The sequence below is a fragment of the Perissodus microlepis genome, chromosome 7 (assembly GCF_051167445.1).
Source record: "Perissodus microlepis isolate ML-2025 ecotype Zambia chromosome 7, ASM5116744v1, whole genome shotgun sequence".
Taxonomy (NCBI): domain Eukaryota; kingdom Metazoa; phylum Chordata; class Actinopteri; order Cichliformes; family Cichlidae; genus Perissodus; species Perissodus microlepis.
In genome coordinates this window covers 21,621,097-21,645,283 of record NC_140467.1, presented here as the reverse complement: position 1 = coordinate 21,645,283, position 24,187 = coordinate 21,621,097, and the positions used below count along the sequence as shown (strand labels likewise).

The 24,187-nt window shown below is 40.6% G+C and overlaps 1 protein-coding gene across 3 annotated transcripts in view; it reads right to left on the bottom strand.

Moving 5' to 3' along the window:
- The window catches only part of LOC146383038 (transcription factor SOX-6-like), a 102,731-nt gene that overhangs the window by 53,318 nt on the left and 25,226 nt on the right, over positions 1-24,187 (bottom strand). For all 3 annotated transcript variants that reach the window (XM_084934151.1, XM_084934149.1, XM_084934150.1), the window contains exons 2-3: positions 16,753-16,972; positions 12,680-12,890 (exon numbers count right to left, since the gene is read on the bottom strand). In XM_084934151.1, coding sequence (XP_084790277.1) covers positions 12,680-12,890; positions 16,753-16,971 — 430 coding nt within the window. In that variant the 5' untranslated portion in view covers position 16,972. The remainder of the gene's footprint in view (positions 1-12,679; positions 12,891-16,752; positions 16,973-24,187) is intronic.

The window sequence follows — 24,187 nt, the reverse complement described above, 5'->3', positions numbered from 1 at the left end:
TTAAGGGTTTAACGGTATTGGATTTTGCATACATTCTTTTATTTTCTTTGTTCTTTAAACAAACATACTTTAAGACGTCTGTTGTATGGTAAAAGTGCAGCATGCAGGCTTCTAATTTTAAGTACAAATATTTGTTATTATTATTATTTATGTGGATATAATACATGTGCACCATGTATGTCACTGTTAGCAAAACTGCTTTAAATGTTTAGTAATAAATATAGAGTGAAAAAAGAGCACAAGTTTATATTAACCGCCACCCCAAAAATAAAACGTATTTAAGTTGTTATAAACTGTTAGTGTAATGTACATAACATTACATTATACTATTAATCAACTATACTCAAAAAGTATCCCATGCCAACATTATCCCTTTCACCTTCAGGTTAGTCTATTGTCCATGACAGAGAGGTCAAAGGTCAAAAAACACTTGTAAGTACAAGCACAAGTTATACGTCTTTTTTTCAATTTTTGACCAATAAATCCTTCTTGAGTTGAACTTGAAGACCTCAATATATGTTAGTCAAATTTTAATGGACCGTTAACATGACCCCGCTCTACACCCCTACACAGTTTAACCAGAATTCATTCAAAACTTTTCGAGCTACTGTGTTTACAGACAGAACGACACACAAACACTACCAAAAACATAACCTCCATGCTGGAAGTAATAAAAACTTATTCTCCCAAATCAAAACACTTCAGACATTCCAAATCTGGAAATTCCCTTTTTATTTGTTGTAAAATAAAAAATATTTTCAAAAAAGACTTTGTCACAAGCAGGAACAAGTATGGAGAAGAGACAGACAGGTAGGCTGAATGAGCGATAAGATCAAGTGAAAGCGAGCCAGAAGGAAGGCGATGAGGAGAAGAAGCGGCTGAAGAGACGGAGTCGTAGTAAATCAGCGCTGAGGCAGCTAGCAAGCTGGCGAGTGTTTAGGGTAAACACACTTTTATCACCTGTCCCCACGCCAACCTGCCAAGAGACAATGTTTTGGGTGTTTTACATGAGCCACAGGCAACTTACTGTGTGCTTTGCTGTGTGTGTTTTACTTAGTGTATGTGTGGGTATGTGGCAGGCAAGCATCAACAGTCCAAAAGAGCGACTGCCAAGAAATACACAGTGTGCCACAGGCTTCTACTATATGACTGTGTCACTCTCTTCTCACTCTTTCTTTTAGCCTACTTGTTTTTAAAAGTTGCTCATGAAATGAACTTTTCAGCAAAATGTTGGTAAGTAACAGATACGTATGAATAGGAGTAGAGAGCTATTTCTCTCAACCTAGAAGAATGGCTGTGTCGGAAAAACCACCACTTTTACTAAACTTTACCTTTGTGATTCATGGTTTTCTAACAAGAGAGCTCAGTATGAAGCCGTGGAATAATCTATCCTGCCAAATCCTTCATTAGTGCAATATTTATCTTAAACATGCTTACAACAGGTGTGCAACATATTCCAATGAAGTTTGTTTTCTAACAAATATGTTTAGGAAATACATCTTTTTTGAAAGTTTAGTTCGCTCACGCTGAGCAGATTTTAGTGTGAAAGCTTAAAAAAAGCTCCTTTAAATTGTCCACATACATCGTCTCTTTCAGTCTCTCAAACAAACACATTATGCTTAGTGAGAGAGCTCGGGAACTCGGAGCCCAGGAGTGTCCAGTCTAAGGCCAATGTAAAGAGAAAAAAAAGCATTAATCTGAAAAATTACTTAATGTAAAAAATAACAAAATCCAGTGTTCTTACCGGTGCCTGGTGTTTGTGTAACACACCCACAGTTAAAAAAAGAAAAAGAAAAAAAAACATTTTGTGTCTTCACTTCACTACTGAATGTGTGCAAATGGAAGCTGACAGCTACACTTTGCACTTCCAAATTTATGCCAGTGCTATGACTTCAACTGCAGACCCCACAGGATCAGAGAGAGAGGACAAGAAAGAAAGAAAGAAAGAATTTGAAGAGACACAAAATTTAAAAAAAATACTGTTTAGAAGAAGCAAAGAGAAAAAAAAGCATAACATTTTGATGTTAAAGAAGCATTAATGTTGAAGAAAAAACCAGAGTGAGAGGCAGACCAAGAGAAACAGAGAGCTCGAGCGCAAGACGGAGCGAATGATAGAGTAAAAGAGAGAAACAGAGCAGGAGAGGCACAGAGAGAGCAGCTGTCCTAACAGCTGGCCAGCAGGATTGATGTCTGAGTGAAATAAAACTCAACATATGTCCAAACACGAGGAGACGGGCTAGCCAGGAGGAGGAAAGAGACACACACACACCCACATATACGCAAAAACACACAAACGCAAGCATACACACACTGATATGAGAACACTGAAGCGCTCAAACATACATCCACACCACACACACTGATTAAAGAATGCCAGTACACTGCTGAGACATTTAATTGCACAGAGGGGGGCGCGTAGATAACAGACGCATGTACACACACACACACATGTTCAATGACCTAGCACTTCTCGCTCAGTGTTGTAAAACCATTAAACTGCAGCGTGGTTAGCCTGGCTGCGTGTTAGCACGGTGTCCATTTCACACACACTATTTTCATCTGTCAGATGACACCCGGACTCTCTTGTCAAAGAACATGGCCTGAGAAAGCAGCCATTGATCCTGACCGGGGGGGGGGGGGGGGGGTCTGCAAGTAGCCCTGTGCAACCCTCTTCACATACATCACCCTCCTTCAAAAACACAGACACACACACGCATTCTTTTGCCGTCCAGCAATATGCTTGCAGAGGGCCACTTGTAGGAGGAACCGCATATATTGCGGATATCATTTAAATTGCTTGCTTATTGCTTTTACCAGCTTGTCTATCAAATGTCAGAACACTGTGAAAATGAAAATTCACAATTGAGAGACCTAAATTCAGTATTTAGAAACAACCATAGAAACTGAAAAATTTATTTGACACTCCACATCCAGCGAGTGTCAAAACTCATGCTAAAGAATTTTTATTACCCTACGTCATCATCAAGAAATGCATTTTGCTCCCTGTCTGGTGTAAACCTGTGATGTTGCAAGAGCCTGTAGATTACCTAGACCCCTTTATGTCTACAAATTCATATGGTATGAAGCAGATCTTGTATGAACAAATCAGCTGACTAAGCTGCAGTCTAAATAAAACATCGATTGCAACGCAAAATTTAAGAGGCCACCTGAAGACACCACTTTAGTAATGTGTCGTAAATCTACTTGGCATTTAATTGGTATGAAATTTGTCCTTTGACAGCTAACAACAAAGTTTTTATTCATTTACTTTACCTGCAGCTTAGACAACGTCAGCTTCCAACATTGCTCGGGTGGGGCTTTGAGTCACATGCTAAAAATACTCATAAACTACTCCCCCCAGCAGTGTAAAGCACTTTATATGATATAAGAGGGGCGTACTGCTGAAGACTGTGGGCTGAAACCGGGCACTGAATTAGATAAAGGATAGTGTTTCTACTGAAGGTGTGACTTTAATACTAGAAAAACCCAGCTGTTGATCCCGGCGGTGCAGTCAGAGAGGTCAGGCCTGCTCTGAATTACTACACTGATATCAACAGCCGCTGCCGCCTGACCGTGAGGAAACAACAAGGTGAAAATTTGTCCTCGAAGCAAAGGTACTGCTTTCTACAGCCTGCTGCACACTGATGTGACAGCAGGATTTGAAGATAAAAGTAAAGGTGGTAGAGCTTAGCCACTTTTGGAAAAGACTTGGACAGATGTCACATCTTACTTGTGGATGATTTTATTATTTAACTTTCAGTTATTTTAAAAAGTAATAAAATACACTTTATTTATTTATCTCCACTCTTTATCTGAGTGATGGAGAATAATTAAGCAGGTCTCGCTGGCAAGTGTTTAAAAACCACCACATACGCCACAGCTTTGGATTTAACTACACAATTTTGTACATTTAAATAAATCTGACCTGCTTTAATTTAAACTGCACTGACTGAAAAGTTTGTAACATCAAGTTCTGCGGCTAAAAGAAAGAAAAAGAATGAGTTATAAACAAAATAGCTGGGCTTGACCACACTTAATAGGACTTTGGTTAACAAGAAATTTAGATCTGTATTTTTTTAAATAAATAAAAGAAATTTGAAAATGAGGGCACTTATATCCAGGCAACAAAATTGCTTCTTTGTCAAACACACAGTCCCAAAAGATCAGTTCAAGGCCCAAGCTTCTGGCTCCACTTCAGATTTAATATATGAAATCTTATCCCTGCTAGCACACACACACACGGACATGAACAAATGTATACACACAGAAATATGTGTTGTTCAGGCACAATAGAAGTGCTGTTTTGGGTCGGGCCCCCACGGGAGCTGGTTTGGGTGGGGCCTGTGGTTTTGGTGGAGGGAGAGGGGGCTCCGGGAGCTGACACTGAGTCTGGGCTACGTCCTCATTTATTTCACAGCAAACCAAAGAGAAGAAAAGGCAAGTGAATCCAACAGAGCCGTCAGAACTCCAAACCATACCCACCTGCCCAAGCAGATACTCTCGCATCACAAAAACAGTAAAAAAAAGGGGGGGTAAGGACTGCATATGCATGTAATGCAGCTGCTCCTCAAAACATCAACGACAGGAGAAATGATCAGACATACCTCTTAAGAGGTACTATCAGCACGCAGTTTTAACACACATTCAGGGTTGACACTGCCACAAAAATTTGCTGTGAAAATAGCGGCTGGTTTCTAAGAGTGATGAATCCCTCTGCATTAAAATAATTAAAAACATTTAATTTCATAGTCAGCCTTGTTTGAATTCCTTTTCCATAAATGTTCTTTGGAAAATGTCTAATATGTCTGTAGTTTAAAGCAGAGCGCAGAGTTCAGAATATGAATTCATTCTAAGGAAAATTACAGAAATTGAAATTAAATTTTTTTTTAAAGTCGGTCTGATTATCTACCAAAAATTAGTCCTGCAAATCACATGAGTATTTAGTGAAAACAACAAGTGATTACCACTAACTTTTCTCCAAAAACTGTGTTATAAACGAGCGAAATTAATAGATTAGATCATTTTTGTTTAAGAGGAAAATAGCATTCAAATACAAATCAGACTGGAAACGCAGTATCCCGCATATTAATGCCGTGTGTGTGACGGTTTAGTCAAGACAAACAATTTCCATCGCAGTTTGTAACGCAGTGCATTAAAGTCCACATCTTTGAGAAGCCACGTCAAACATGCTCCACAGGCCTCAAGCAGAATTTATCTTGGCTGTGACACAGTCGGTATTTTTTTCCATTACGGTTATATCATGCTGGCCTTCACCAAATTATCAGGATCAAATTGGCACTTTGCTGAAATCCTAGTAAAAAAGGAGGACTTGAGAAAATTGCAATTTAACCTGATTCTTTGGACAACGTTCAAAACTGTTCCGACAAACCACATTGCATGCGCTCATACCATATGTTGGCTGGCCTACAGCCAAAGTGAGCAGGAGAGGGCTACTGGGCATATCCCACTGACTGTATTTGCACTCAAGACTCACAGGCTGTGCCTGATCATTAGTAAAGAGATCCCTATCAATTACAGACGAATAGATTTAACCCAACCACAAGAAGTCCAGGGGGAGTCAGCCTGTTGCCAGAAACAAGGAAGTACTGACCAGGAAACACAGCGATATGTAAAAGGAGATCAAGTTTAAGATTAAAGAATGACGTTTACTGAATTTTCAATCAAATCTAGCCTTTTCACAAATGCTGGCCATTGGCTATAATATGGCGAGTTCAGATGAGATGTTTATTGGTGTGGAAAGCTGAGCTACATGCACATATGCACAAACAAAGCTTCTACCTGCACACAATCACATCTCAAGCTGCCAATCCCATAGAGGAAGGCAAACATGGTGCCAGAGCCAAGGCTTTGTTAATTAGCTAATAAGCTTAACTCTCAGGGCCAGCCCAGCTTGCTTGTTAAGCTGTCATCACTACTTCCACCTGAGTGTATGAATCCATAAGCCTTCACACACAAACACACACACACACACACACACACACACACACACACACACAGATCAGGCACATGGGGCACTGGCTCACAGGGCTCATGCTCAAAGTTCAGTCACCATTGCTTCTTCTGCAGCTTAGCTGACAGAACATACAGAGTATTTAACCTTCACACAGTATTGCTGACGAGCAAGGGTAGCGCCTAAACTGCTAATAAGATCAAAGATTCATTCATTATAGTTACAAGTGAAATCTCAGAGGGAATGTTTTATTGAACATTATAGCACTCCCAAAATGCCCAATAGTCAGAGCGCACACTCTCCCTCGGGTGGAGGAGTGCGTGCTGCACAGTTCGAGTAGCTGTAACAACAGAGATGTTGAAACATCTTTCAGCAGTCAGAAAGAACCAAAGCAGAATGTTTCTATTGTCACAGAAAAACGGGGTTAAGTGAAGGTTTGACCTTGCTCTGACCTCCTCTTCCAGCTGGGGATGCCATTATATTGGTGATTGAGTGTCCAGCTCTGGACTGGCCTCAGCACAAGACATAGTGCAGACACCTCCAAAATGGACAACATAGGCTTAAGCACACAGAACAAGGCTAATAAAAGTGCAGATTCAAAAGAGCTGCAAATGTTGATGTCACTGTGTATGCGTGGAAGATAAAGTAATGTTTTTTTGTGTACTGATTACACTTTGCATGTAGGTCAGAGTTTGCTGTTTGTACTATGTCTAATTAACATACAGTGGCTTTGACTATTTATTTTTGTGTAAAAGGTTTTAAGCCCTTCTGTAAACTTGGGTTTAAACCAGTTTTTCACATGAAATTAGCAACACTGAGTTCTTTATCCAATTTGCTGTCATTTTTAGAAGTTTAACACGTAAAAACCACAGCTGTCCTGCTTTATCAGGAATGTGTGGTTGCGGTTTATTCATAATTTGACTGATAGTGCAAAGCTTTGATTGGTGCACTCTGTGACATCACATTTTTCCCATTACGCTGCTGTCATTTCAAACCGGAGAGAGACGAGTGCATGCACAAATGTACTCTCTGATGAAGCAAGTCATATAACACATTCAAAGCCGAAACAGGACAACGAACCAGAAAAAAAGACTCGAGGAAGTTCCGGCTCCACAGAAATAAATCAATGGAGGCAGTCACAGTGACTCACAAAAAGAAAGACAGATTTGTTGGATCGTAGAAATGCATCATCATCTTACCACTAATGTTAGTTTGGATGTTATGCTTTTGCCCATTTCCATATGATGTGAGGGGCAGTTAGTGGCAAATCTGAAACTGCACCACCAGTCAGTACCAAACAGGCTCAGAGTTTACATGAAAGCTAAATGTGTACCTTGAGGTATTGGCTACATCTGGTGTTTTTCTTTGTTAAACTGGATGGATGCAAATATAGTATGGACATGCTGCCCTAATGGAGCATGTTAAATGCATTTTCACAGCAGATGGCCGCCCCTCCCTGAACCTGGTTCTGCCAGAGATTTCTTCCTGTTAAAAGGGAGTTTTTCCTTCCCACTGTTGCCACGTTCTTGCTCATCGGGGGTCATTTGATTGTTGGACTTGTCTCTGTATTATTATAGGGTCTTTACCTTACAATATAAAGCACCTTGAGGCGACTGCTGTTGTCATTTGGCACTATATAAATACAACTGAATTGAATTGAATCTTTTGTTGCTAAATTCAACTCCAGTTCGGGTTGGGTAATAAATTAGTCACACAGGTGTCTGTTTTGTAACCGCTCCGGAGTAGTGCAGTGTTGCCGTAATTGGACCTGATCTCATTTGCAAATGAAAGACATGGATTGTACAGTAATTCATACAGGCTCAAGTGTAAGCAGGGATTAGAGTGATGTTAAGTGTTTGCCAGGCACCAAAGCTGCAGTAGGCACATTTAGATGGCTGACTAAGTTGGCACCAGGGCACTTTCCCCATGCCAGACTCCAACACTGCAGGTCAGCCCCCGGGAGGCATGACAATACAGATAATCATAATTCACTCATCAAAACGAAGGGAGCTTGATTGCACACTTGAATGGGTTTAATGTCCGCCAGGCAGTAGCCCAGAATGGCTGGGTTTGGCATTCAATTAAATGTGTCCACTTCTGAGTGTTGTTTCCCTTTTTGTAAAGAGGCCTCAAGGAGATGAGGTGAATTCAGATTAAAGATGGCTAAGAAGAAAGGATATATCAGTGTTCAGAGACAGAGAATTGTCTGGGTTATTACCGTAATTGTTTATTCCAAGCTTTTATTTCCCAACCTCTCCATCTCTTATTTTTAGCTGCAAAGCGACTGAGGATGGAGTATTTCCATTCAACAACAAATCTAGGACCTGCTTTTTTCTATTTGTTTGTTTAATTCTGATCTTCCGTCACCCTGGCCTTGAACATTTTATTCAGCAACCAGCCTACTAGTCTAATAAGTGCTCTAACGGTATAGAGAAACCCTTTTGTATGCAGAAAGCTTTTGTAGCTAAATCTTCACATAAGACAGACACAATTCAGCATAAATACAAAATTCTCCAGAAAACACCAGACCTTCACCCTCTTGGCTCCCATGTTGTGAGAGTCTAGTTGAAAATGATGCATTTTCAGCAACTTAGCTGTGTGGAAATACTGCTACCTGACACAGTCTTAAAGACTTCTTGATAAAGCTTTTAAAAGCTGAGGCTGTCTTTGTGTGAAGATATAAATAAATAAATAAATAAATAAAGTCACGCATAGCAAAGCGAGGCCATGTCTATTCAGTAGAGCTGTCACAGGCACTTAGGGCACCTCTGAGAAGCAGACTGCTAACAGCGTGCCGACAGGGGGTAAGCGCAGCACGAGGGCTAACAGCGACATCATCCACACTTTAGCTCCAGGCCACAGTGCATAGGGGTCAGCCACGTTAGGCTAAGTGAGTGCTCGGTGGTTGGATAGGGTCTGTTCCATTTGATCACACAGCCAATCTAACTTGGGAGAGCTCAGCTGACTGAGCCCTTAGCAGCAGGAGGCAGAGGACAAGGTGAGGGGCAGTATTGTTCAGAGCTTAATGTGCTTCCCATTTGAGTGGCGATGATCGAATCTGCTGGTGCCGTAAGAGCATTCTGAACAAACTCCATTTTAAGTGTGAGTCAAAGTTAACACGCGCGACTAAAGAGCCAGGAAAAAAAAGACTTGGCTCAAATGCAGAATTCCTGAATATTTGAATTATACAATAACGCAAAAAATTATCTCTGATCTACTCCACACAAGACCTCAGTATATAGGTCTATTCACCACAATGGCCTTGCACTCCTTTCTGCTTTACATTCTTTTAACAGAACAAACAAATCAGACAGCTTATGCATTTGGAATCCTTATCCTCACCAGTAACACAAACAAAGATTTATTTTAGGATGTGAGCAAGGTTGCCTGTTGCAAAAGGATTTTTAAAAAATGTGCTAGAAGCGATTTGAAAGGCTCCAGGAGTTGAAGGATAGAAAGAAGATGAACTGAAAAGATAAATGGAAAAAGACAATAATCAACTAGAGAAGAGAAAGAGGCAATTAAAATAGGAGGCAGTATTCAAGCAAATTAACAAATGAGGGGAAAAAAAGAAAAAGGATGTGGAGCGTTATTGCTCATCAGGTTTGAAAGCTCACTCGATGAAGCATTCAGCCTCTATCAATCACCTCATTTTTGACTAAATTCATTAAGAAAAAAAAAGCAGAAGTACCCGTCAGTCTCCGCAGCTAAGCATTACCAAAGCGCTGGATGAAAGACATTTTTACAATGCTTCTACAAGGATCACAGCAATTCGCATGAATGATTACAAGGCCCTGAAACACAATTACTATTCAAGCAAGCCCTGTATGATTCAGTGTGCCTGGTTATACTGCACATGTTTACCTTGTTTGTTTTTGTGTAAGTGTGTGCAGCATGATCAGTGCTAGTACTGCGGATAATTAGCAAAGAACGAGATGCTTAATATCAAAGTCATTTTGAAACATCACTGCTATTCTTACTGTTACTAGTATTACTGTATCTTTTAGCATAAGCATTGCTTCCATAGTTAACCATCATTGTTGATGATGTTAATTAAACTAGCCTTTTTATGTTACAAACAATGATATAATTATTAGCAATGTTTAATAATCATAAATAATTACATTTCTTTGTCATATTTCATGGAGCATAAAGTATTGAATTTATCAACAGTATATTATGCATCGCATCATGACCCTGTGATGATGCTGCTGACCTGCCCAGGATGTATCCTTCTCCTCGCCATATGAGAGATCCAGCTGCCCCACAACCCTGAACTGAATAAGTAGTTAGGAAAATGATGGACGAATGGATGGAATTGCATCATAGAGGTAGAAATAATTACACTAAACCGCAATATGTATTTCTTAATGATGAGGAAATGTTATTTTTGTTTTGTGATAAAGTTTTTGGGTTTTTTTACCAATCAGTAAACTTGTCCTCAGTCGCAACATCAAAAAGTCCATACTGCTGTTTTGTTGAAGTGCCTGGTCTATCAGAGATACACACAATGGTGCTCTTATCACCTATTACATCATCTCATCACATATGGACACTTGGCCAGGACCCATTTTGTTTTTCACATTTTAACACACTGGGAGTTTCATTTTTCAACATGCAAGACTATTGTTGTGAAAGCAAGACTAACTCAGATCCTGATCTTGTAAATGTACGTCAGCAGTCCTGGTGTTTAAACCAACCCAAACACTGAGAGAAAGCAAACGAGTAACAAAGCTACACAGTTCATGAACAGGAAGTGGACTGTGAGCTCCAGGATCCGTCTTGTAAGTTTCATCACACCAACTGCATACTTTAAACATCATTTTAGACATGCCTTTCATCATGATACTAGTCATCCCAATGTTTTTACAGATGATCTGCACAGTAGTAAACAACCATGTATAAAGTTTAAAAAGCAGCAGTTTCACCTTTACAAGATAGTTTCCAAACCAATTATTGTCAATTAATCACCATTTCATTTATTGCTAACTAAAAAACATTCTAAATAATTTATCATTTAATCATGCTATTATTAGCTGTCGCCCTGAATCACTCATCTGTAGTAAAAGGTCTCTTTGTATACTACTAATATCAGATCAAACAGACTTCACTTTTTTTTAATATTGTTATATTTCTCTAAGCTGAAAAGGGGTGGAAGAGGTTGCAATTAAACATACAAAAACACTTCAAGAGGGGCCAAGAGCCACTTGATCACAATATCAAGAATATCGGCTTTAGAATGCGGCACACCATGCTCATATTCCTCTCATACAAGGGATATGAAAAGTAATTAAGAGGAAAAAAAGGGAACCTAAGCAAACTCAATGAAGACCTATGTTTACTGAAAGTGATTACTTCAGTCTGTTGTGTTGCTGCACAATCACTACACGCAGTAAACAGGAAAATAAGTTTAGAAAACTTCAAAACGAATTAAAAATGGCCAACGTCATTGTACAGTAAGCAAGGTCGGGTATTGTTGATCAGAAGTATACATGTGGTTCTGAAATTAAAAAGAGCCATATTTAAAGGTGGGCACCTAGCATTTTTATCCACTTATGTCCTCTTTGATTTGAAAGGAAGGTGTCACAACACTTTTGAAAACACAAACTCACAGATGTGTGTGTGTGTGTGTGTGTGTGTGTGTGTGTGTGTGTGTGTGTGTGTGTGTGTGTGTGTGTGTGTGTGTGTGTGTGTTTGTTTTTCTTTTAAACCAGTTTCCCTGCTGAATATGAGAGGCAAAGCTTCCTGTCTTGGAGCTTAAGACACCGTGGACTGTATAACGCCTCAGGCCATCCAATTCTGGCCCATTTTACTGTATCAATAACAAAGTGAAACCTCTAAATGAGAGAGATCAAGCACTCCTCTGATATTATCGCGATTACTATGTGCACATAATAGTAAAGAGGGGTGTTAGATGATTTTAGATCTGGTTTGCTTTGGGGAGGAAAAGGGCAAGCTGAGGCACGCTGGGAGACTCCAACCCTTTCCCGCGTTGGAGGTGTAGATCAGAGGAGCAGCGGAGAAAGGGAAACCTGTGTTTTCACTGATTGATACTGTGATCTAACGAGTGAGGGATCTGTCAGTTGTAATTTTAGACGTTCAAAGATCTTCTGGAGAGGAAGTTTTCAGAAAAAAAGAGAACAAAATGGTGAGCAAAGGTTGTTGTTGCTTTATGTGGAAGGGAAACTGAGTAAAAACTGCACCACTTCTGTGAAAAGCTAGAATGAAGATGCAGTCCTGCAGTGTGTTAATGTATCACTGTGATATATTCACTCATCTAGATAGCTCTTAACCCTGCAACAAATGAGGACCTTTGCTAAAGTTTTAAAATCTATATTAATGGAAGACAAACAGTTCACCAATTGTAGGACTAGAAAATGGACAATATGGAAAATTTGTTTGAAATAAATAAAAAAATGTTCCACTATGTGTTTAGACCATTTCTCTAACTCATTTAAGCTACTAAAACTCCCCCAAAGTCCTTCAGGTGAAACCAAAAAACCCACCCAAAGCAGCGCTGTTTCTTAGATGTATAAAGTTATCTTCAAGTTAGCTAAACTGAATGTTTATAAGTGGAAGAGCAGTGTTACTCCACAGCCTGCAGCTTCGAATAAAAGGCTAGGCTGAAATGTAAAGATTCAGGTCCACTGGTGATAAAACATACACACGCACATAAACACACATATACACTGAAGACCTTTTTCTTACCGTCTTGCTCTGTCTTGGTCAGCTCCACGAGCTTCTTCTGTTTCAGTGTGTCCACCACGTCTGCCAGGCTCCCTTTGCGGCGCTCTGGCGTCCCAAAGGCGAGGCCAATCACAGGCTCCCCGCGATCCCTTGGACAGTCCTCTGGCTTGGTTGGAGAGGTAGAGGTAGTCCGGTAAGAGTAGACTGAGCCACCTTTACTGCTTTCATTGTCCTTGGAAGAAATAGAAAATGAGAGTTCAAACCCACGAGCCATAGAAAGTAATTAAGTACTCCATATCTGTGAGAGAGCATTTCAATTCATGCAACAGTTTATTTTTAACACAGCTCAGACAAATGCATCCCAAAGCTCTTTAATGTATCCCTGTAGTACTATTTGGGAGTGAGCCTGTACTTTATTTGCTCTACTGCGCTTTGCCTGGGCACGGGTCAGCTGGTGCTACATGCCAAATATCAGACTTAGGATTGCATTTTGCAACTGACAGAACATGACAAGCACAGTACTTGATCTATCTGTCATCAAAAACAACATGGTGATACTCCATTACATATCTTTATACTGCCAGGGTCACGTGTGTATAATCCACTGAGACACACTGTGAGAAGGCCAAGCCTGGCAAGTGTTTTTTTCAGTTGAGGGTGCTTACACGTAAGGGGCAGCATGACCGCAGAGACATGCAATCTGGTGCTGGTGGAAGTGGATTTGTGGAATAATTTAAAGCCAGTAAAGTGTTATAGTAGTCTGAGAAAAACCTTGATTTGTGTCTTTAATAGATTCATAATATATTCATTAATTACACGTCGAGGTTTAACCCTACAGTCATACACAGACATCTCGGGTGATGCATATGATTTTTATATACCTCTCTTTAGAATAGGAATTAATTCCTGTTTTGGTCAAGGTGACAAAAATCAGACCTTTTGATAATGAATAGAATAGAATAGAATAGAATAGAATAGAATAGAATAGAATAGAATAAATCTTTATTGTAATTGTACATGTACAATAACATGGTGGGTGCTGGACATCAAATGTGCAGGAATAAAACATAAAAAGTAAGTCACCAGGAATAAATAATAATCAGGAGAAATATATAAACACAAGAGAAAAGCACACATTGGAGAACAATGTGCTTGGAAGCAGTGCAAAAAAAAGAGTTGGTCTGAGCATACAGTTCATGTGTGAGTGGCCTGAGTGATGGGGTGGGCAGGGGTGGGGTGTGAGGGGGATAGTGTTTATTGACAGTCCGAATGGTTTCAGGGGAAGAAGCTGTTTGTGAGTCTGGAAATGTGGGACCTGATTGAATTGAGGTGCCGACCAGAGGGCAGCGGGTCAAAGAGGTCGTGGGCAGGGTGCAGGACCCTGGTTTTCCTGAGACAGGAGGAGCTGGCGATGGCCTCCAGGGGTGGCAGAGGACAGCCAATTATTTTTTTGGGTGGTGTTGATTACCCTCTGAGAAGGCTTCCTGTTCTTAGTAGTGGCCCCTGCATACCCAGCACCAGTAGGAGAGCACACGCTCCACTGAAGAGCGGTAGAAGGCCAGCAGCAGCTTCTGGTCCAGGTTATTCTTCCTCAGGACACAGAGGAAGCGCAGCCACTGTTGGGCCTACTTTACCATTGTGGTTTCATCGACATACTTGATGCTGGTTGGGTAGGTTGGTGTACAGTCATATGTATGCAGGGGGGACCTTTAGGTGGTCCAGTTTGGTAGTGAGGATGTCTGGTATTATGGTGTTGAACACATAACTGTAGTCCACAAAGAGTATCCTCATCTAGCTCTTCCTGTTCTCCAGATAGCTCAGTGCTCTGTGAAGGGTGATGGTGATGGCATCCTTCGTGGAGCACAGGGGGTGCGAGGAAGGGGTGGCCTCAAACTGAGCAAAGGTGCTGAGCTCCTTTGCAAATTTGAGGCTGCTGTCAGGGGGTTGGGGGCTCTGGCCTTTGTAGTTGGTGAGGGCATGGATGCCTCTCCACACTTGGAGGAAGCCCTCTATCCTCCTCCTGTAGGCCTTCTTGGCCTGTTTGATGTCCCTCCTGTCCAGTGTCACATTCTCTACATAGCACTTAATGTAGAAAGGGACAGACTGAGTGAAGGTCTCTAGGTCCTGCTGGTCTAAGATTGACCATGGACCAGATCAAAACAGTCCCGTAGCTGGAGAAGAGCATCATCTGGCAATGTTTTAATGACCTGGGTGCTTGGAGGAGTTTATTTCCTGAGGGGGATGTAGGCAGGGGTGCGGAGCAGAAAGAGGTGGTCAGACTGTCCTAGGCTGTCACTCTGTAGCCATGCTTGATATTACTGTACACATGGTCCAGTGTACTGTCCCCCCTGGTAGGACACTTAACATTTTGGTGGAATTTGGAGAGCACAGATTTCAAACATGCCTTATTGAAGTCCCCAGCAACAATATGGACACCCTCCGGGTGCTCTCTCTGCTGTTTACTGATAATAAGTCGGAGGTGACTGAGTGCTGAGCTAACGTTATATCTGATGGGTTTTTGTCGTTTATGGTGCATGACCCCAGCGTGTGTGTCCCACTGTTGTCTGCTCTGCAGGGTTATGAGTTAAGCAAGAGGCACAAGGAGTCTATAATTATCTAAAGATAAGCCCTTCAGGATGACCACATTGTCCCACACAACATCCGACACTTTAGCACAGGTGCTCTAACACTGGGGTTATTTCTGGATACTTTCTCCTCCCCTTACAGAGTGGGGGGATCTCCAAGAACTTTAGGAGGCTTATGTTTCAAAGACAAGGGGCTTTGGCTAACAGCGGGATCTTAAGATGCCCTTGAAATGGCTCCAGGAGGCTCTGTTGTGCACTTTGTCTTTAAGCGGAAGATGCCTCTGTAATGAGGATTACGAGATAGTGTGTCACTCACGGATTGTTCAGGTGTGTTGGCTTTTTTTTCCAGGTCTGCTCAAGAGTTATACAAGCAGGGTGGTGCAAGCTGTAATGTTTGATTCTCAGATCAGAAACTTGAATCACAAAGTTTTGTTTTAAGTTGACCCTCACTGTTGGAGGCTGGTGAAGCAATGAAGCGAAGAAGAGTCGTTTACCCTTCTCTGTCCACAGCACGGGGACCTCCCATGTTTCACTGGTCAGTGGCTGTTTTGGGCAGTATTGCAGCTTTACCTTATGACTTTTTACAGTTTGAAACATTGCACTTTGTTACTTTCTGACCTAGCACTACCTGTCCTCTTTCTGAACACTTGAAAAGATTATTTCATTATAGGTTCTCACCAGTGTCCTGTGCTGGTCCATGAGGGACAATGGTTACACATGTGAGTGTGTAAGTTGGAGATAAAAAATAGAGAGAAAAAAGGAAAAAATATGGAGTGAAAATTCAAATATTCATGAAAAATTTTGCCTTCAGGCAACTTTGAAGTCTGATACTGAGTCAAGTTTTTGAATATTGTTATTAATGAATTACTGCATTTACAGCTCTTATTATGCACTGGGCATGGGTCAGTATAACTGAGTAACAATTTTCAAAATCTAAAGAGCCATAATCATGCTTCAGTAACACAAGTAATTTTAAAAAAATGGGACATTTTTCACCAAAATATTCAACTCTACCACAACAATGATACCAAAGGAAACTTTCCCCTTTCCTCAGAGGGTGAAGCCAAACACATTTTGTCCATTAGGGACCCACAGAACCTGAAGCCAAGTAACTAACACCTTAACAGACACACTCAAACACACATACAAACACACACACCAAAGCAGGCTGTGGAGATGAGAGGAGGCCAGGGGTATAACTCTCTAAACGAGATCCCTCACTGGGCTGCCTACAGCACTGCCTGTAGCACACAGGTCAGAAAGAACTACCGGTGCATGCATGCGTGTCTGTGTGTGTGTGTGTCCACTACACCTTGTGCTCACTCAATAGTGCAAAAATATCATTATGCATGAGAATTTGCACACCCTATGTATTCCTGCATATATTCTCACAGGTGTTTTATGATTTGTGAGCCCCGAGTGTGTACTCTGTGCACACACACACATTTGTGTGAATCTGAGTTATAGTAATATTCAGTTTCTAAGCTCTTGGCCTAATTCACTTCTCACCATCACAGCAGGACTGACACTCTCCCACTCAGCGTCTGTTGGTTTCTCTCTGATTGGCTGCAGTTCATCTGGGTGGGACTGGTCATGCAAGGAAGGCGACACCGTCTCCTTTGGGCCGTCGTGCTCATCACCAACCCAGCCTGCACTGTCCTGACCAATCACTTCTGCTTCCTCGGGCGGTGGATGAAAGGGAGGCGTTGCTCGCATGGAAGACATCATTCTGGGAAGGAAAAAAAATTAAGGGTTTAACTTTGGTTTATGAACTACAGTTATGTCTACCAGGATGGATGCTCACTGAAGTGACACATGAACATCTGCCGACTAGTGCTGCTGTTCTCACAACGATAAAGACTAAAAGATATTTGTCACCAGCCAGACTAAAGCCAAAACCTTCCTGGAAACCGTGATGCATTTTCTGTGGAAAACTGCAAACAATGACACACCAGCACGGGAAAATAGAGCAATGCTCCAAAACAAAAGACACAAAGTGTTTTGTTACATTTTGTTTTGACAGACATTCTTTTCATAACAATATTATCACGATTGGACTCTTCTTAAGTGCTGGAGGTTAGTTAGTGTAAATTAGCAGTATCATCAGTATCAAACTGTGCCAAAAATGCAGTTTTCTACTTTTAGTGTGTTAAATAATTTTAGATTTTATTTTTTTCCACCACTGACTGCACAAAAAAAGCCACAAAACACTGTTGGATGATTTCACAACCATGCATTTGAATCGATAATTCAAAGCCACAACTTTATTTAAATGCAGAGACATGAATGTGAAACATGTAATTATGGTTTAGTCACACACAAACAATTTAAAGTACATATCATATTTTTGGTATTTACTCGGGCACTCATGCAGCGCGACTCACATGTTTTCATCCTGAATGTACATCAAGCGTGCAAACACACACAAATCCACTCTCGTGGGGATAATCTATTAATCTATTATGCAGCATCAAGGCCTCTCATCACCTCGGAGCTGTTACAAAAGCAGACGCTATAGGCTGCCGAGTTTAAGTGGAAAAATCTCACTTTTTTCTAATATTAGTCTCAGACTGAGTCGCCAGGCTAATGCATCATTTTCTGTAATGATTTCCTTCCATTTGACTGTACTTGTGAGGACATTTGCTGACCACAGCTAAACCCTGCCTTCCTATGGGCTTAGACGAAAGGAGGTCTAATCTAAACACGGGCTCACTTGTCCTCAACATATATACGAGTACACACAAACGCAAATACACTAAATACATAAACAATTCTACATTAATAAACACAAATCTAAGCTAAACTGTTAGGTGACAACTGATGGATCAGCCTGCTCTGAGCTGCTTTTGCTGTGATTACTATAGCCGGTGCCACCCACCCTTCCACACACATGCACGCAAATGCATACGCACAGCTTCAGTGAAAAACTGATTACTACTTCAGCATCGGCTGCTCAGTAAGTCAAAGCAGGCTGTCTCTCTGATATACGCAGCCTCCTGGGTGCGCTTAAGTGTTACATCTGACCCTCAGTCAAATGTCTGAAAGGGCGGAGCGGGGGTGCAGTCTGAATGCATGAGGAGGGAGAAGAAGATGAAAAAGTATTTAATAGATAGAAGCAGTTAATAAAGAGTGAAATGAATCGAGGGAGCAAAAAAATAAAAAATAAAAATGCAAAGACCGGAAAAAGGATGGAGAGGACAGGAATGGGAAGCTCAGTTCCAGCGCAGGTCCAGACTGATTATTTGAGAACTGTTGTGCGTCCATTTGTGTGTACAGTATAGCTGAGTGATTTGCTCAGTGAATGCGAGGGTCGTAATGTTCAGTGCATGTTGTCTCCTACTACCTCTGGTGGAACGCAGCTTCCACCAACTCTGCGATGCAGGAAAAATTAGAGGAGGGTGGATAGTGGCATGCTGTGAAAAGTGAAACCTGAAAACGTTAACAACCATCAATAGTCCATGATAGTCCTATAGACTGAAAACCATCAGAAATACAATGTAACTAATTTTACTGAGAAATTCTATACCTGTTCTCATTTATGTTCCCTTTTTCTTGTTACTTTTTACTTTACTGAACCTTATTATTGCAGTTTTTACTGCAGTAATGAAATGCAGTTTATTTGATGCATGTAGGTTAATCCAAATGATTTTTTTTTTTTTCAAGCTTTCAAACCCAATTTTAAGTAAGTCTGATGAGCCTTCTTTACAAATCATCCAAGTTTCAAAGTACAGGTTTTTATTCATTTTTACAACTGGCCAGCAGTGCCATCCATTCACAGCCAGATTTAAATTTAGTAGAATAGTGCGGGGTTTGAATTTCTCAGGCCTTCGTTGTTTTACACAGCGATATGAGTGTAAGAGCCCAGACAACCAACAAACAGCAAACCATAATCCACGATCAACTCAGGTTATCCAAACTGGAGCGATGAGAGAGCGATGGGCAACTGGGGAGGGAGAATACAGAAGACAGCCTATATTTAGCTGACAATATTGCTGGTGCTGTGTTTATGAGGGAGCTTAAGACTTAGTTTCTTGGAACTGGTGTCTCATATGGCCAGGAATGCCCAGACTCTTAACTGCCAGTGATTGGGTTTCTCCATGCAACAGTACAGGGGTTTATTGGTAAGCACGGCAAGCAGGTCTTTTGTGATTAGAGCAAGAAAACGGTGTATTTCATGACCTGATCATTAGACAGAGTAGCATGCTATACCAAAAAAAAATGCTGATTACTTTAGTGCATGATAGAAATGTGGCAGATTTTTTACATTTTTTACATTACCTTCTAAAGCTACACTATGAAACTATGAACACATTTTTATATTTGCAAAAAAAACATCACAGTGAAAGAAAAGTGTTGAATAATGAAGCCAGAATAAAAGAAAAACGTGATCATTTTCTTTGTGTCACTGTTTTCTAAAGACAATAAGAGACTTAGTGAGTTAGGTGTATTTTTTTGGCATGTTAGACAGCTGGACATGATAGTATATGTTAAAAATCAATTATGCTCTATAACTAATAACCAATCCTTGTTGTCTTTGAGCTGTATGGTCATAGTCGTCTGAGATTCTCAAAAAATATGAAACTGCACATTTATGTGTCCTAATTTAAAGAAGACGCTTTTTTTTTGGGTCTCGACACGACTCATTAACAAAATGTCGCCTGACATGCAGGCAGAAACTGAGTTATTATGGCTGAAAAGAAACAACCTTCCCCCAGTGAGACGGACAAAAAAGAAAGTCTTCCTATGCCCAGGCCGCCTCAGGAAACACTAATGTGATGGTAATGTTACACCAGTACCTGAAAAACAAATTCATTTTCACATGCATCACTCCGAGGCTCTCCCAAAGCCTTTTCATATTGTCAGATATCTAGAAAAACATCAAGACTTTCCCCTGGAAACGGTTCTCCTGTCTAAGATGTTTCTTGGAAAGTGATACTGGTTAGATTGTCTGTTTGATAACTGAACAGAGCATGCACTGTTGAATGAGAAGTCTTAATTTTTCATCCGCGTGCATTTATAGTTTTTCTGCTTTGTTTTCCTTGCTTGCTTTGGTTGTTGTTTTTGTTTTTTAATGTGACTCCAGGAATCCAACAAGCTGTTAATAGCATCATTATTAAATCTATGTAATATGCACGTTTTTCACCTACTGTCTTTAGTAATCACAATAAATGTATGCCCAGCAATTTTTCCTTTTTGGTTTATGGTCCTTTCTTTCCTTTGCTGTCGATGGAAATTTTTACAACCTTTAGCTCTCAAACGCACTCAGCAAATAAAGTGCTGGTGGTGGACAGCTATCTAAGTCTCCTTCTAAAACGTGGACAGTAACTTAGAATCCCTTTGTGTGTGGAAGAAAAACGAAAACCAGGGTCGGTATTTGGCAAGAAAGCGTTGTTCAGATCTGGCCTGGAACCTGGCGACTTGGCAGAAACAATCAGGCATTGTGGAGCGTGGACGGAGAGGGACCTGTGACAGATGAGAGCGGGAGAGAGGGCCCCCTCTTAGAAAAACAGTACACAAAGCGCCATTCAGAACCCAGGTCCCTTCTGCCACTTGTGGAGCTGGAGAAGGGCTCCGACAAAGGCCCCCAACTCGACCAATTGGGTGTAAAATCTCCAGCCGTCCCAGCTTTACAGAACTAAGGAAGTGGGAAATACCAAAGAGACAGAGAATAAGAAGAAAGGGAGAAAAAAATCAGGAGAAAGAAAATAAGGACTTTCTTGGAATTGTTTGTCTTTTGGACAGGCCCAACAAGAAAATAGGTGAAAGAGACCGAACCGAAGATTTTAAATGGAACACTGAGGCCCTTCTCTGAGTCTTTCTCTGCAAGAAAGATGACATTATCAATGGCATTCTCACAATACCATTTTGCATGTCTACACATTATATGCCACTTTTAAACTCAACAAAGTAACGCAGGGAGACGTTTGCAGAAAAAAGTGCTTGATGCTAAGAGCAGAGCAGTGGGCTAGTTTAGCCATGATGTTTAGCATTTTATTGGAGCATTAAACCACACTGCCACTGTCATTAAAAGTTCTCCATTATGCATGGAAAACTGTAGAAGCCATGCATTTCAAGTTTCTCAAAAGTTGTACATTATGACTGGTGTTTACAACAATAAATACAAGAACACAACAAAGCCTCACAAAACACAGCAGAAGTGTTTTGGAGGAGACGTTAATGGGACAGAAACTAAAGCATATCAGTAATGTGTGTTTCGTATAAGACTGTAGATACATGTTTTTTATCAGCCGTTTACTGTTAGTTTGTCATTTCTGCAACTTTTTCGTCACATTTTTGTCTCTCCAGAAATACTTAGGTCGTATTTCGTGAGGTTTTTGTGCACTTGTGCAGCGTTTTTTCCCATTTTCCGATTGTGGCGGGGCGTGGCCTGCGGTGCCGTGCAGAGGAGGCGGACGCACCTGCACCGCAGGCCACGCCCCGCCACACCGATGTTTTCTTAAGTTCCAGTGTCTTTGATCTGTCATACGGCAACATGAAATTCTGCATTGGCTTTCCAATAGAACATTCTCATAATGAAATTAAAAGTAGATGTAATATAAAATGAGCTGATATGAACCAGAAATATTTCTTAAAATTCATGAACAACAAACAATATCCAAACATACTTGATTTTGTTCGTTCGCTTTGTTGAAAACGTAAGGAATTGTTTAGTGACCATCAATGAAGTTTATTGAGAATTCACAGGTGTGAATGGGTAATGTGGTTTCTTTCAATGGATAAATAAAGAAAAAGAGGGAGAACTGGACTTGATGAGAGCAGCTCCCCCAACTCCTAAATCTTATGTCTGTCTGGACTCTCATTAGATCATCGCAGAGCGCTGCAAACAGAGGGCACTGTCATAGGTCAGACATGTGGAATGTGAACACACACATGCTGCCCTGTTTTCTCCCAGAGATTTCTCATCATGGGTCTTTTGCCCAAAATAGAAAAGTTCAATAGCAGCAGCAGTTACCCCCCCCCCCCAAACCAGCCAATTTCATCACTGGCTTAATAGCAAGAAAAGCAGTTTTGTTTTCTGAAACTCCAGATCATTGGATTTCACTTACAGAGGCAGCTCTGTAGCTGTGCAGCCAACAAGTAGCTGTTCTATTTCACTGCTGTAGTTTCGTATCACACGCAAAGGCAGGTATTCTCTGACCTTTTCATGACTTAGGTGAAACAATGAAAGAAGGTATACAGTGGGCGGATGCTGTGCATGACTGTTGGGTCCCAGCAGTGTCTGCATCAATCAGCCATCACAGCCAAATCCTTCCACAAATCTCAGGTAAATAGAACTTATTGTGCGAGTATGTTACACTGAGCGGCTCTGTGTATTTACCACGTCAGAAAATATTTACAACCACAAGGCACTCAGAGGGGAAGGGTAGAAGAAGCATTTAGGCAAGGTACAAAGTACAAGTTTAGCTCTTATTTAACAGACTGGTGTGATTCTAAACTGTAAGAATATAATCTAATAGTTGAAAGAAAGCTTTTTTAAATTTCAAACTTTATTTAAACAATGCCATTTGCCTCTGTGAGGGCAGATGACGTCAATTTTTGTCTGCAACAGACACAACATGTTGCCTGTTTTTTCATATAATTGGTTTAACAACTTGGTGTAACACAAGTGGTGAAGATGTTGGTATACAGTTTACATACCAGATATGCAATAGTTTGGAGGCAATGTTATAAATGTTTTTTTAACAGTGTCAACACAGAATTTCCACACTTTCACAAATGAACACAAAGAACACAGGGAAAACCCACACAGGCACAGGGGATAATGCTGCCCAACTAACTTACATAGAAAACATTTTATTTCTATCACGTCTGGAAATAGATCAAACAAACATATTTCTCTACATGAGAGACAGCCTTATTAACTGCTGATTGGTTATAAGGTGGAGTTTGTAGTTTTTACCTTCAGTAATATGGTTCCACACAGTGAGATCAGAACTATAAAATGTTCAGTCGGTCAGATGAGCCACTGAAAATTAGTAAAACAAAGACAGAAAAAGAAGATTTGGTGGATTTCTATCATTTAATTAGCATTAACATGCCATATCAGGTGCAATATGTTTATATTTTAAAATCATGTTAATGATATAAAATTTTAACCATGTAATGTAATGTTAAAAAAATGTTTCCAAGTATCAATTTACAAAACAAAAAAATAAAACAATAAATCCTTCCTACTTTATGAGAATGTGGAAAGAAAATATTTTTATACTCCCCAGCATGAAAAAAATGCAGTTTAAGGATTTCATCTGTCATCATACGGACACCTGGAGCAAACACAGGGTTTGATGTCTCCATTAGTCCTGCTGATGTAAAAATCTTAATCAAAGCCAACGGTGGAACGGTTACCAAATTATGAATGCATCGTTTGTCAAGTGGGCGTAAACACACTTCATTATGCTCTGGGGCTGTGTGTTCAGCCTCTGTACCTCGATGATGCCGGACTAAAACCGCAGACCCCCAGAAATCCAGAAGTGGCCTTAGTGACCAACACTCTCCCTTGTGCTTTTTATTTTTCCTGGCATGTGAACACACCCCTAGGTAACACAAATACAGTACACATATGCATTTATCTACTTCATGGCAACGATACAGCGTAAACCAATGAAGAGACCATTGAAAACCAAAGTCAACACTCAGTGGCTCAAAGGGACTGTTTGTCTGCAGCCCCTCGCTCACAGTAGTTAGAAGCCCTGGTCAGTGTGAATATTTTCTGTTCTAAGGTATGCCTCATAATATGTCGCATTAACAGACAAAGTCAAACAGCGGACGTAATTATACCTAAAAATTTATAGTAACAAATACTGAAGGATTATAGAAGTACAAGGTATCTGTATAAGTTGGAAGCTTCCAAAAACTATTAAGAAACAGACTGTTTAATGAAGCACAAAGTGAGGAATACAAAGTAAAGTATGTTTTTAATTGC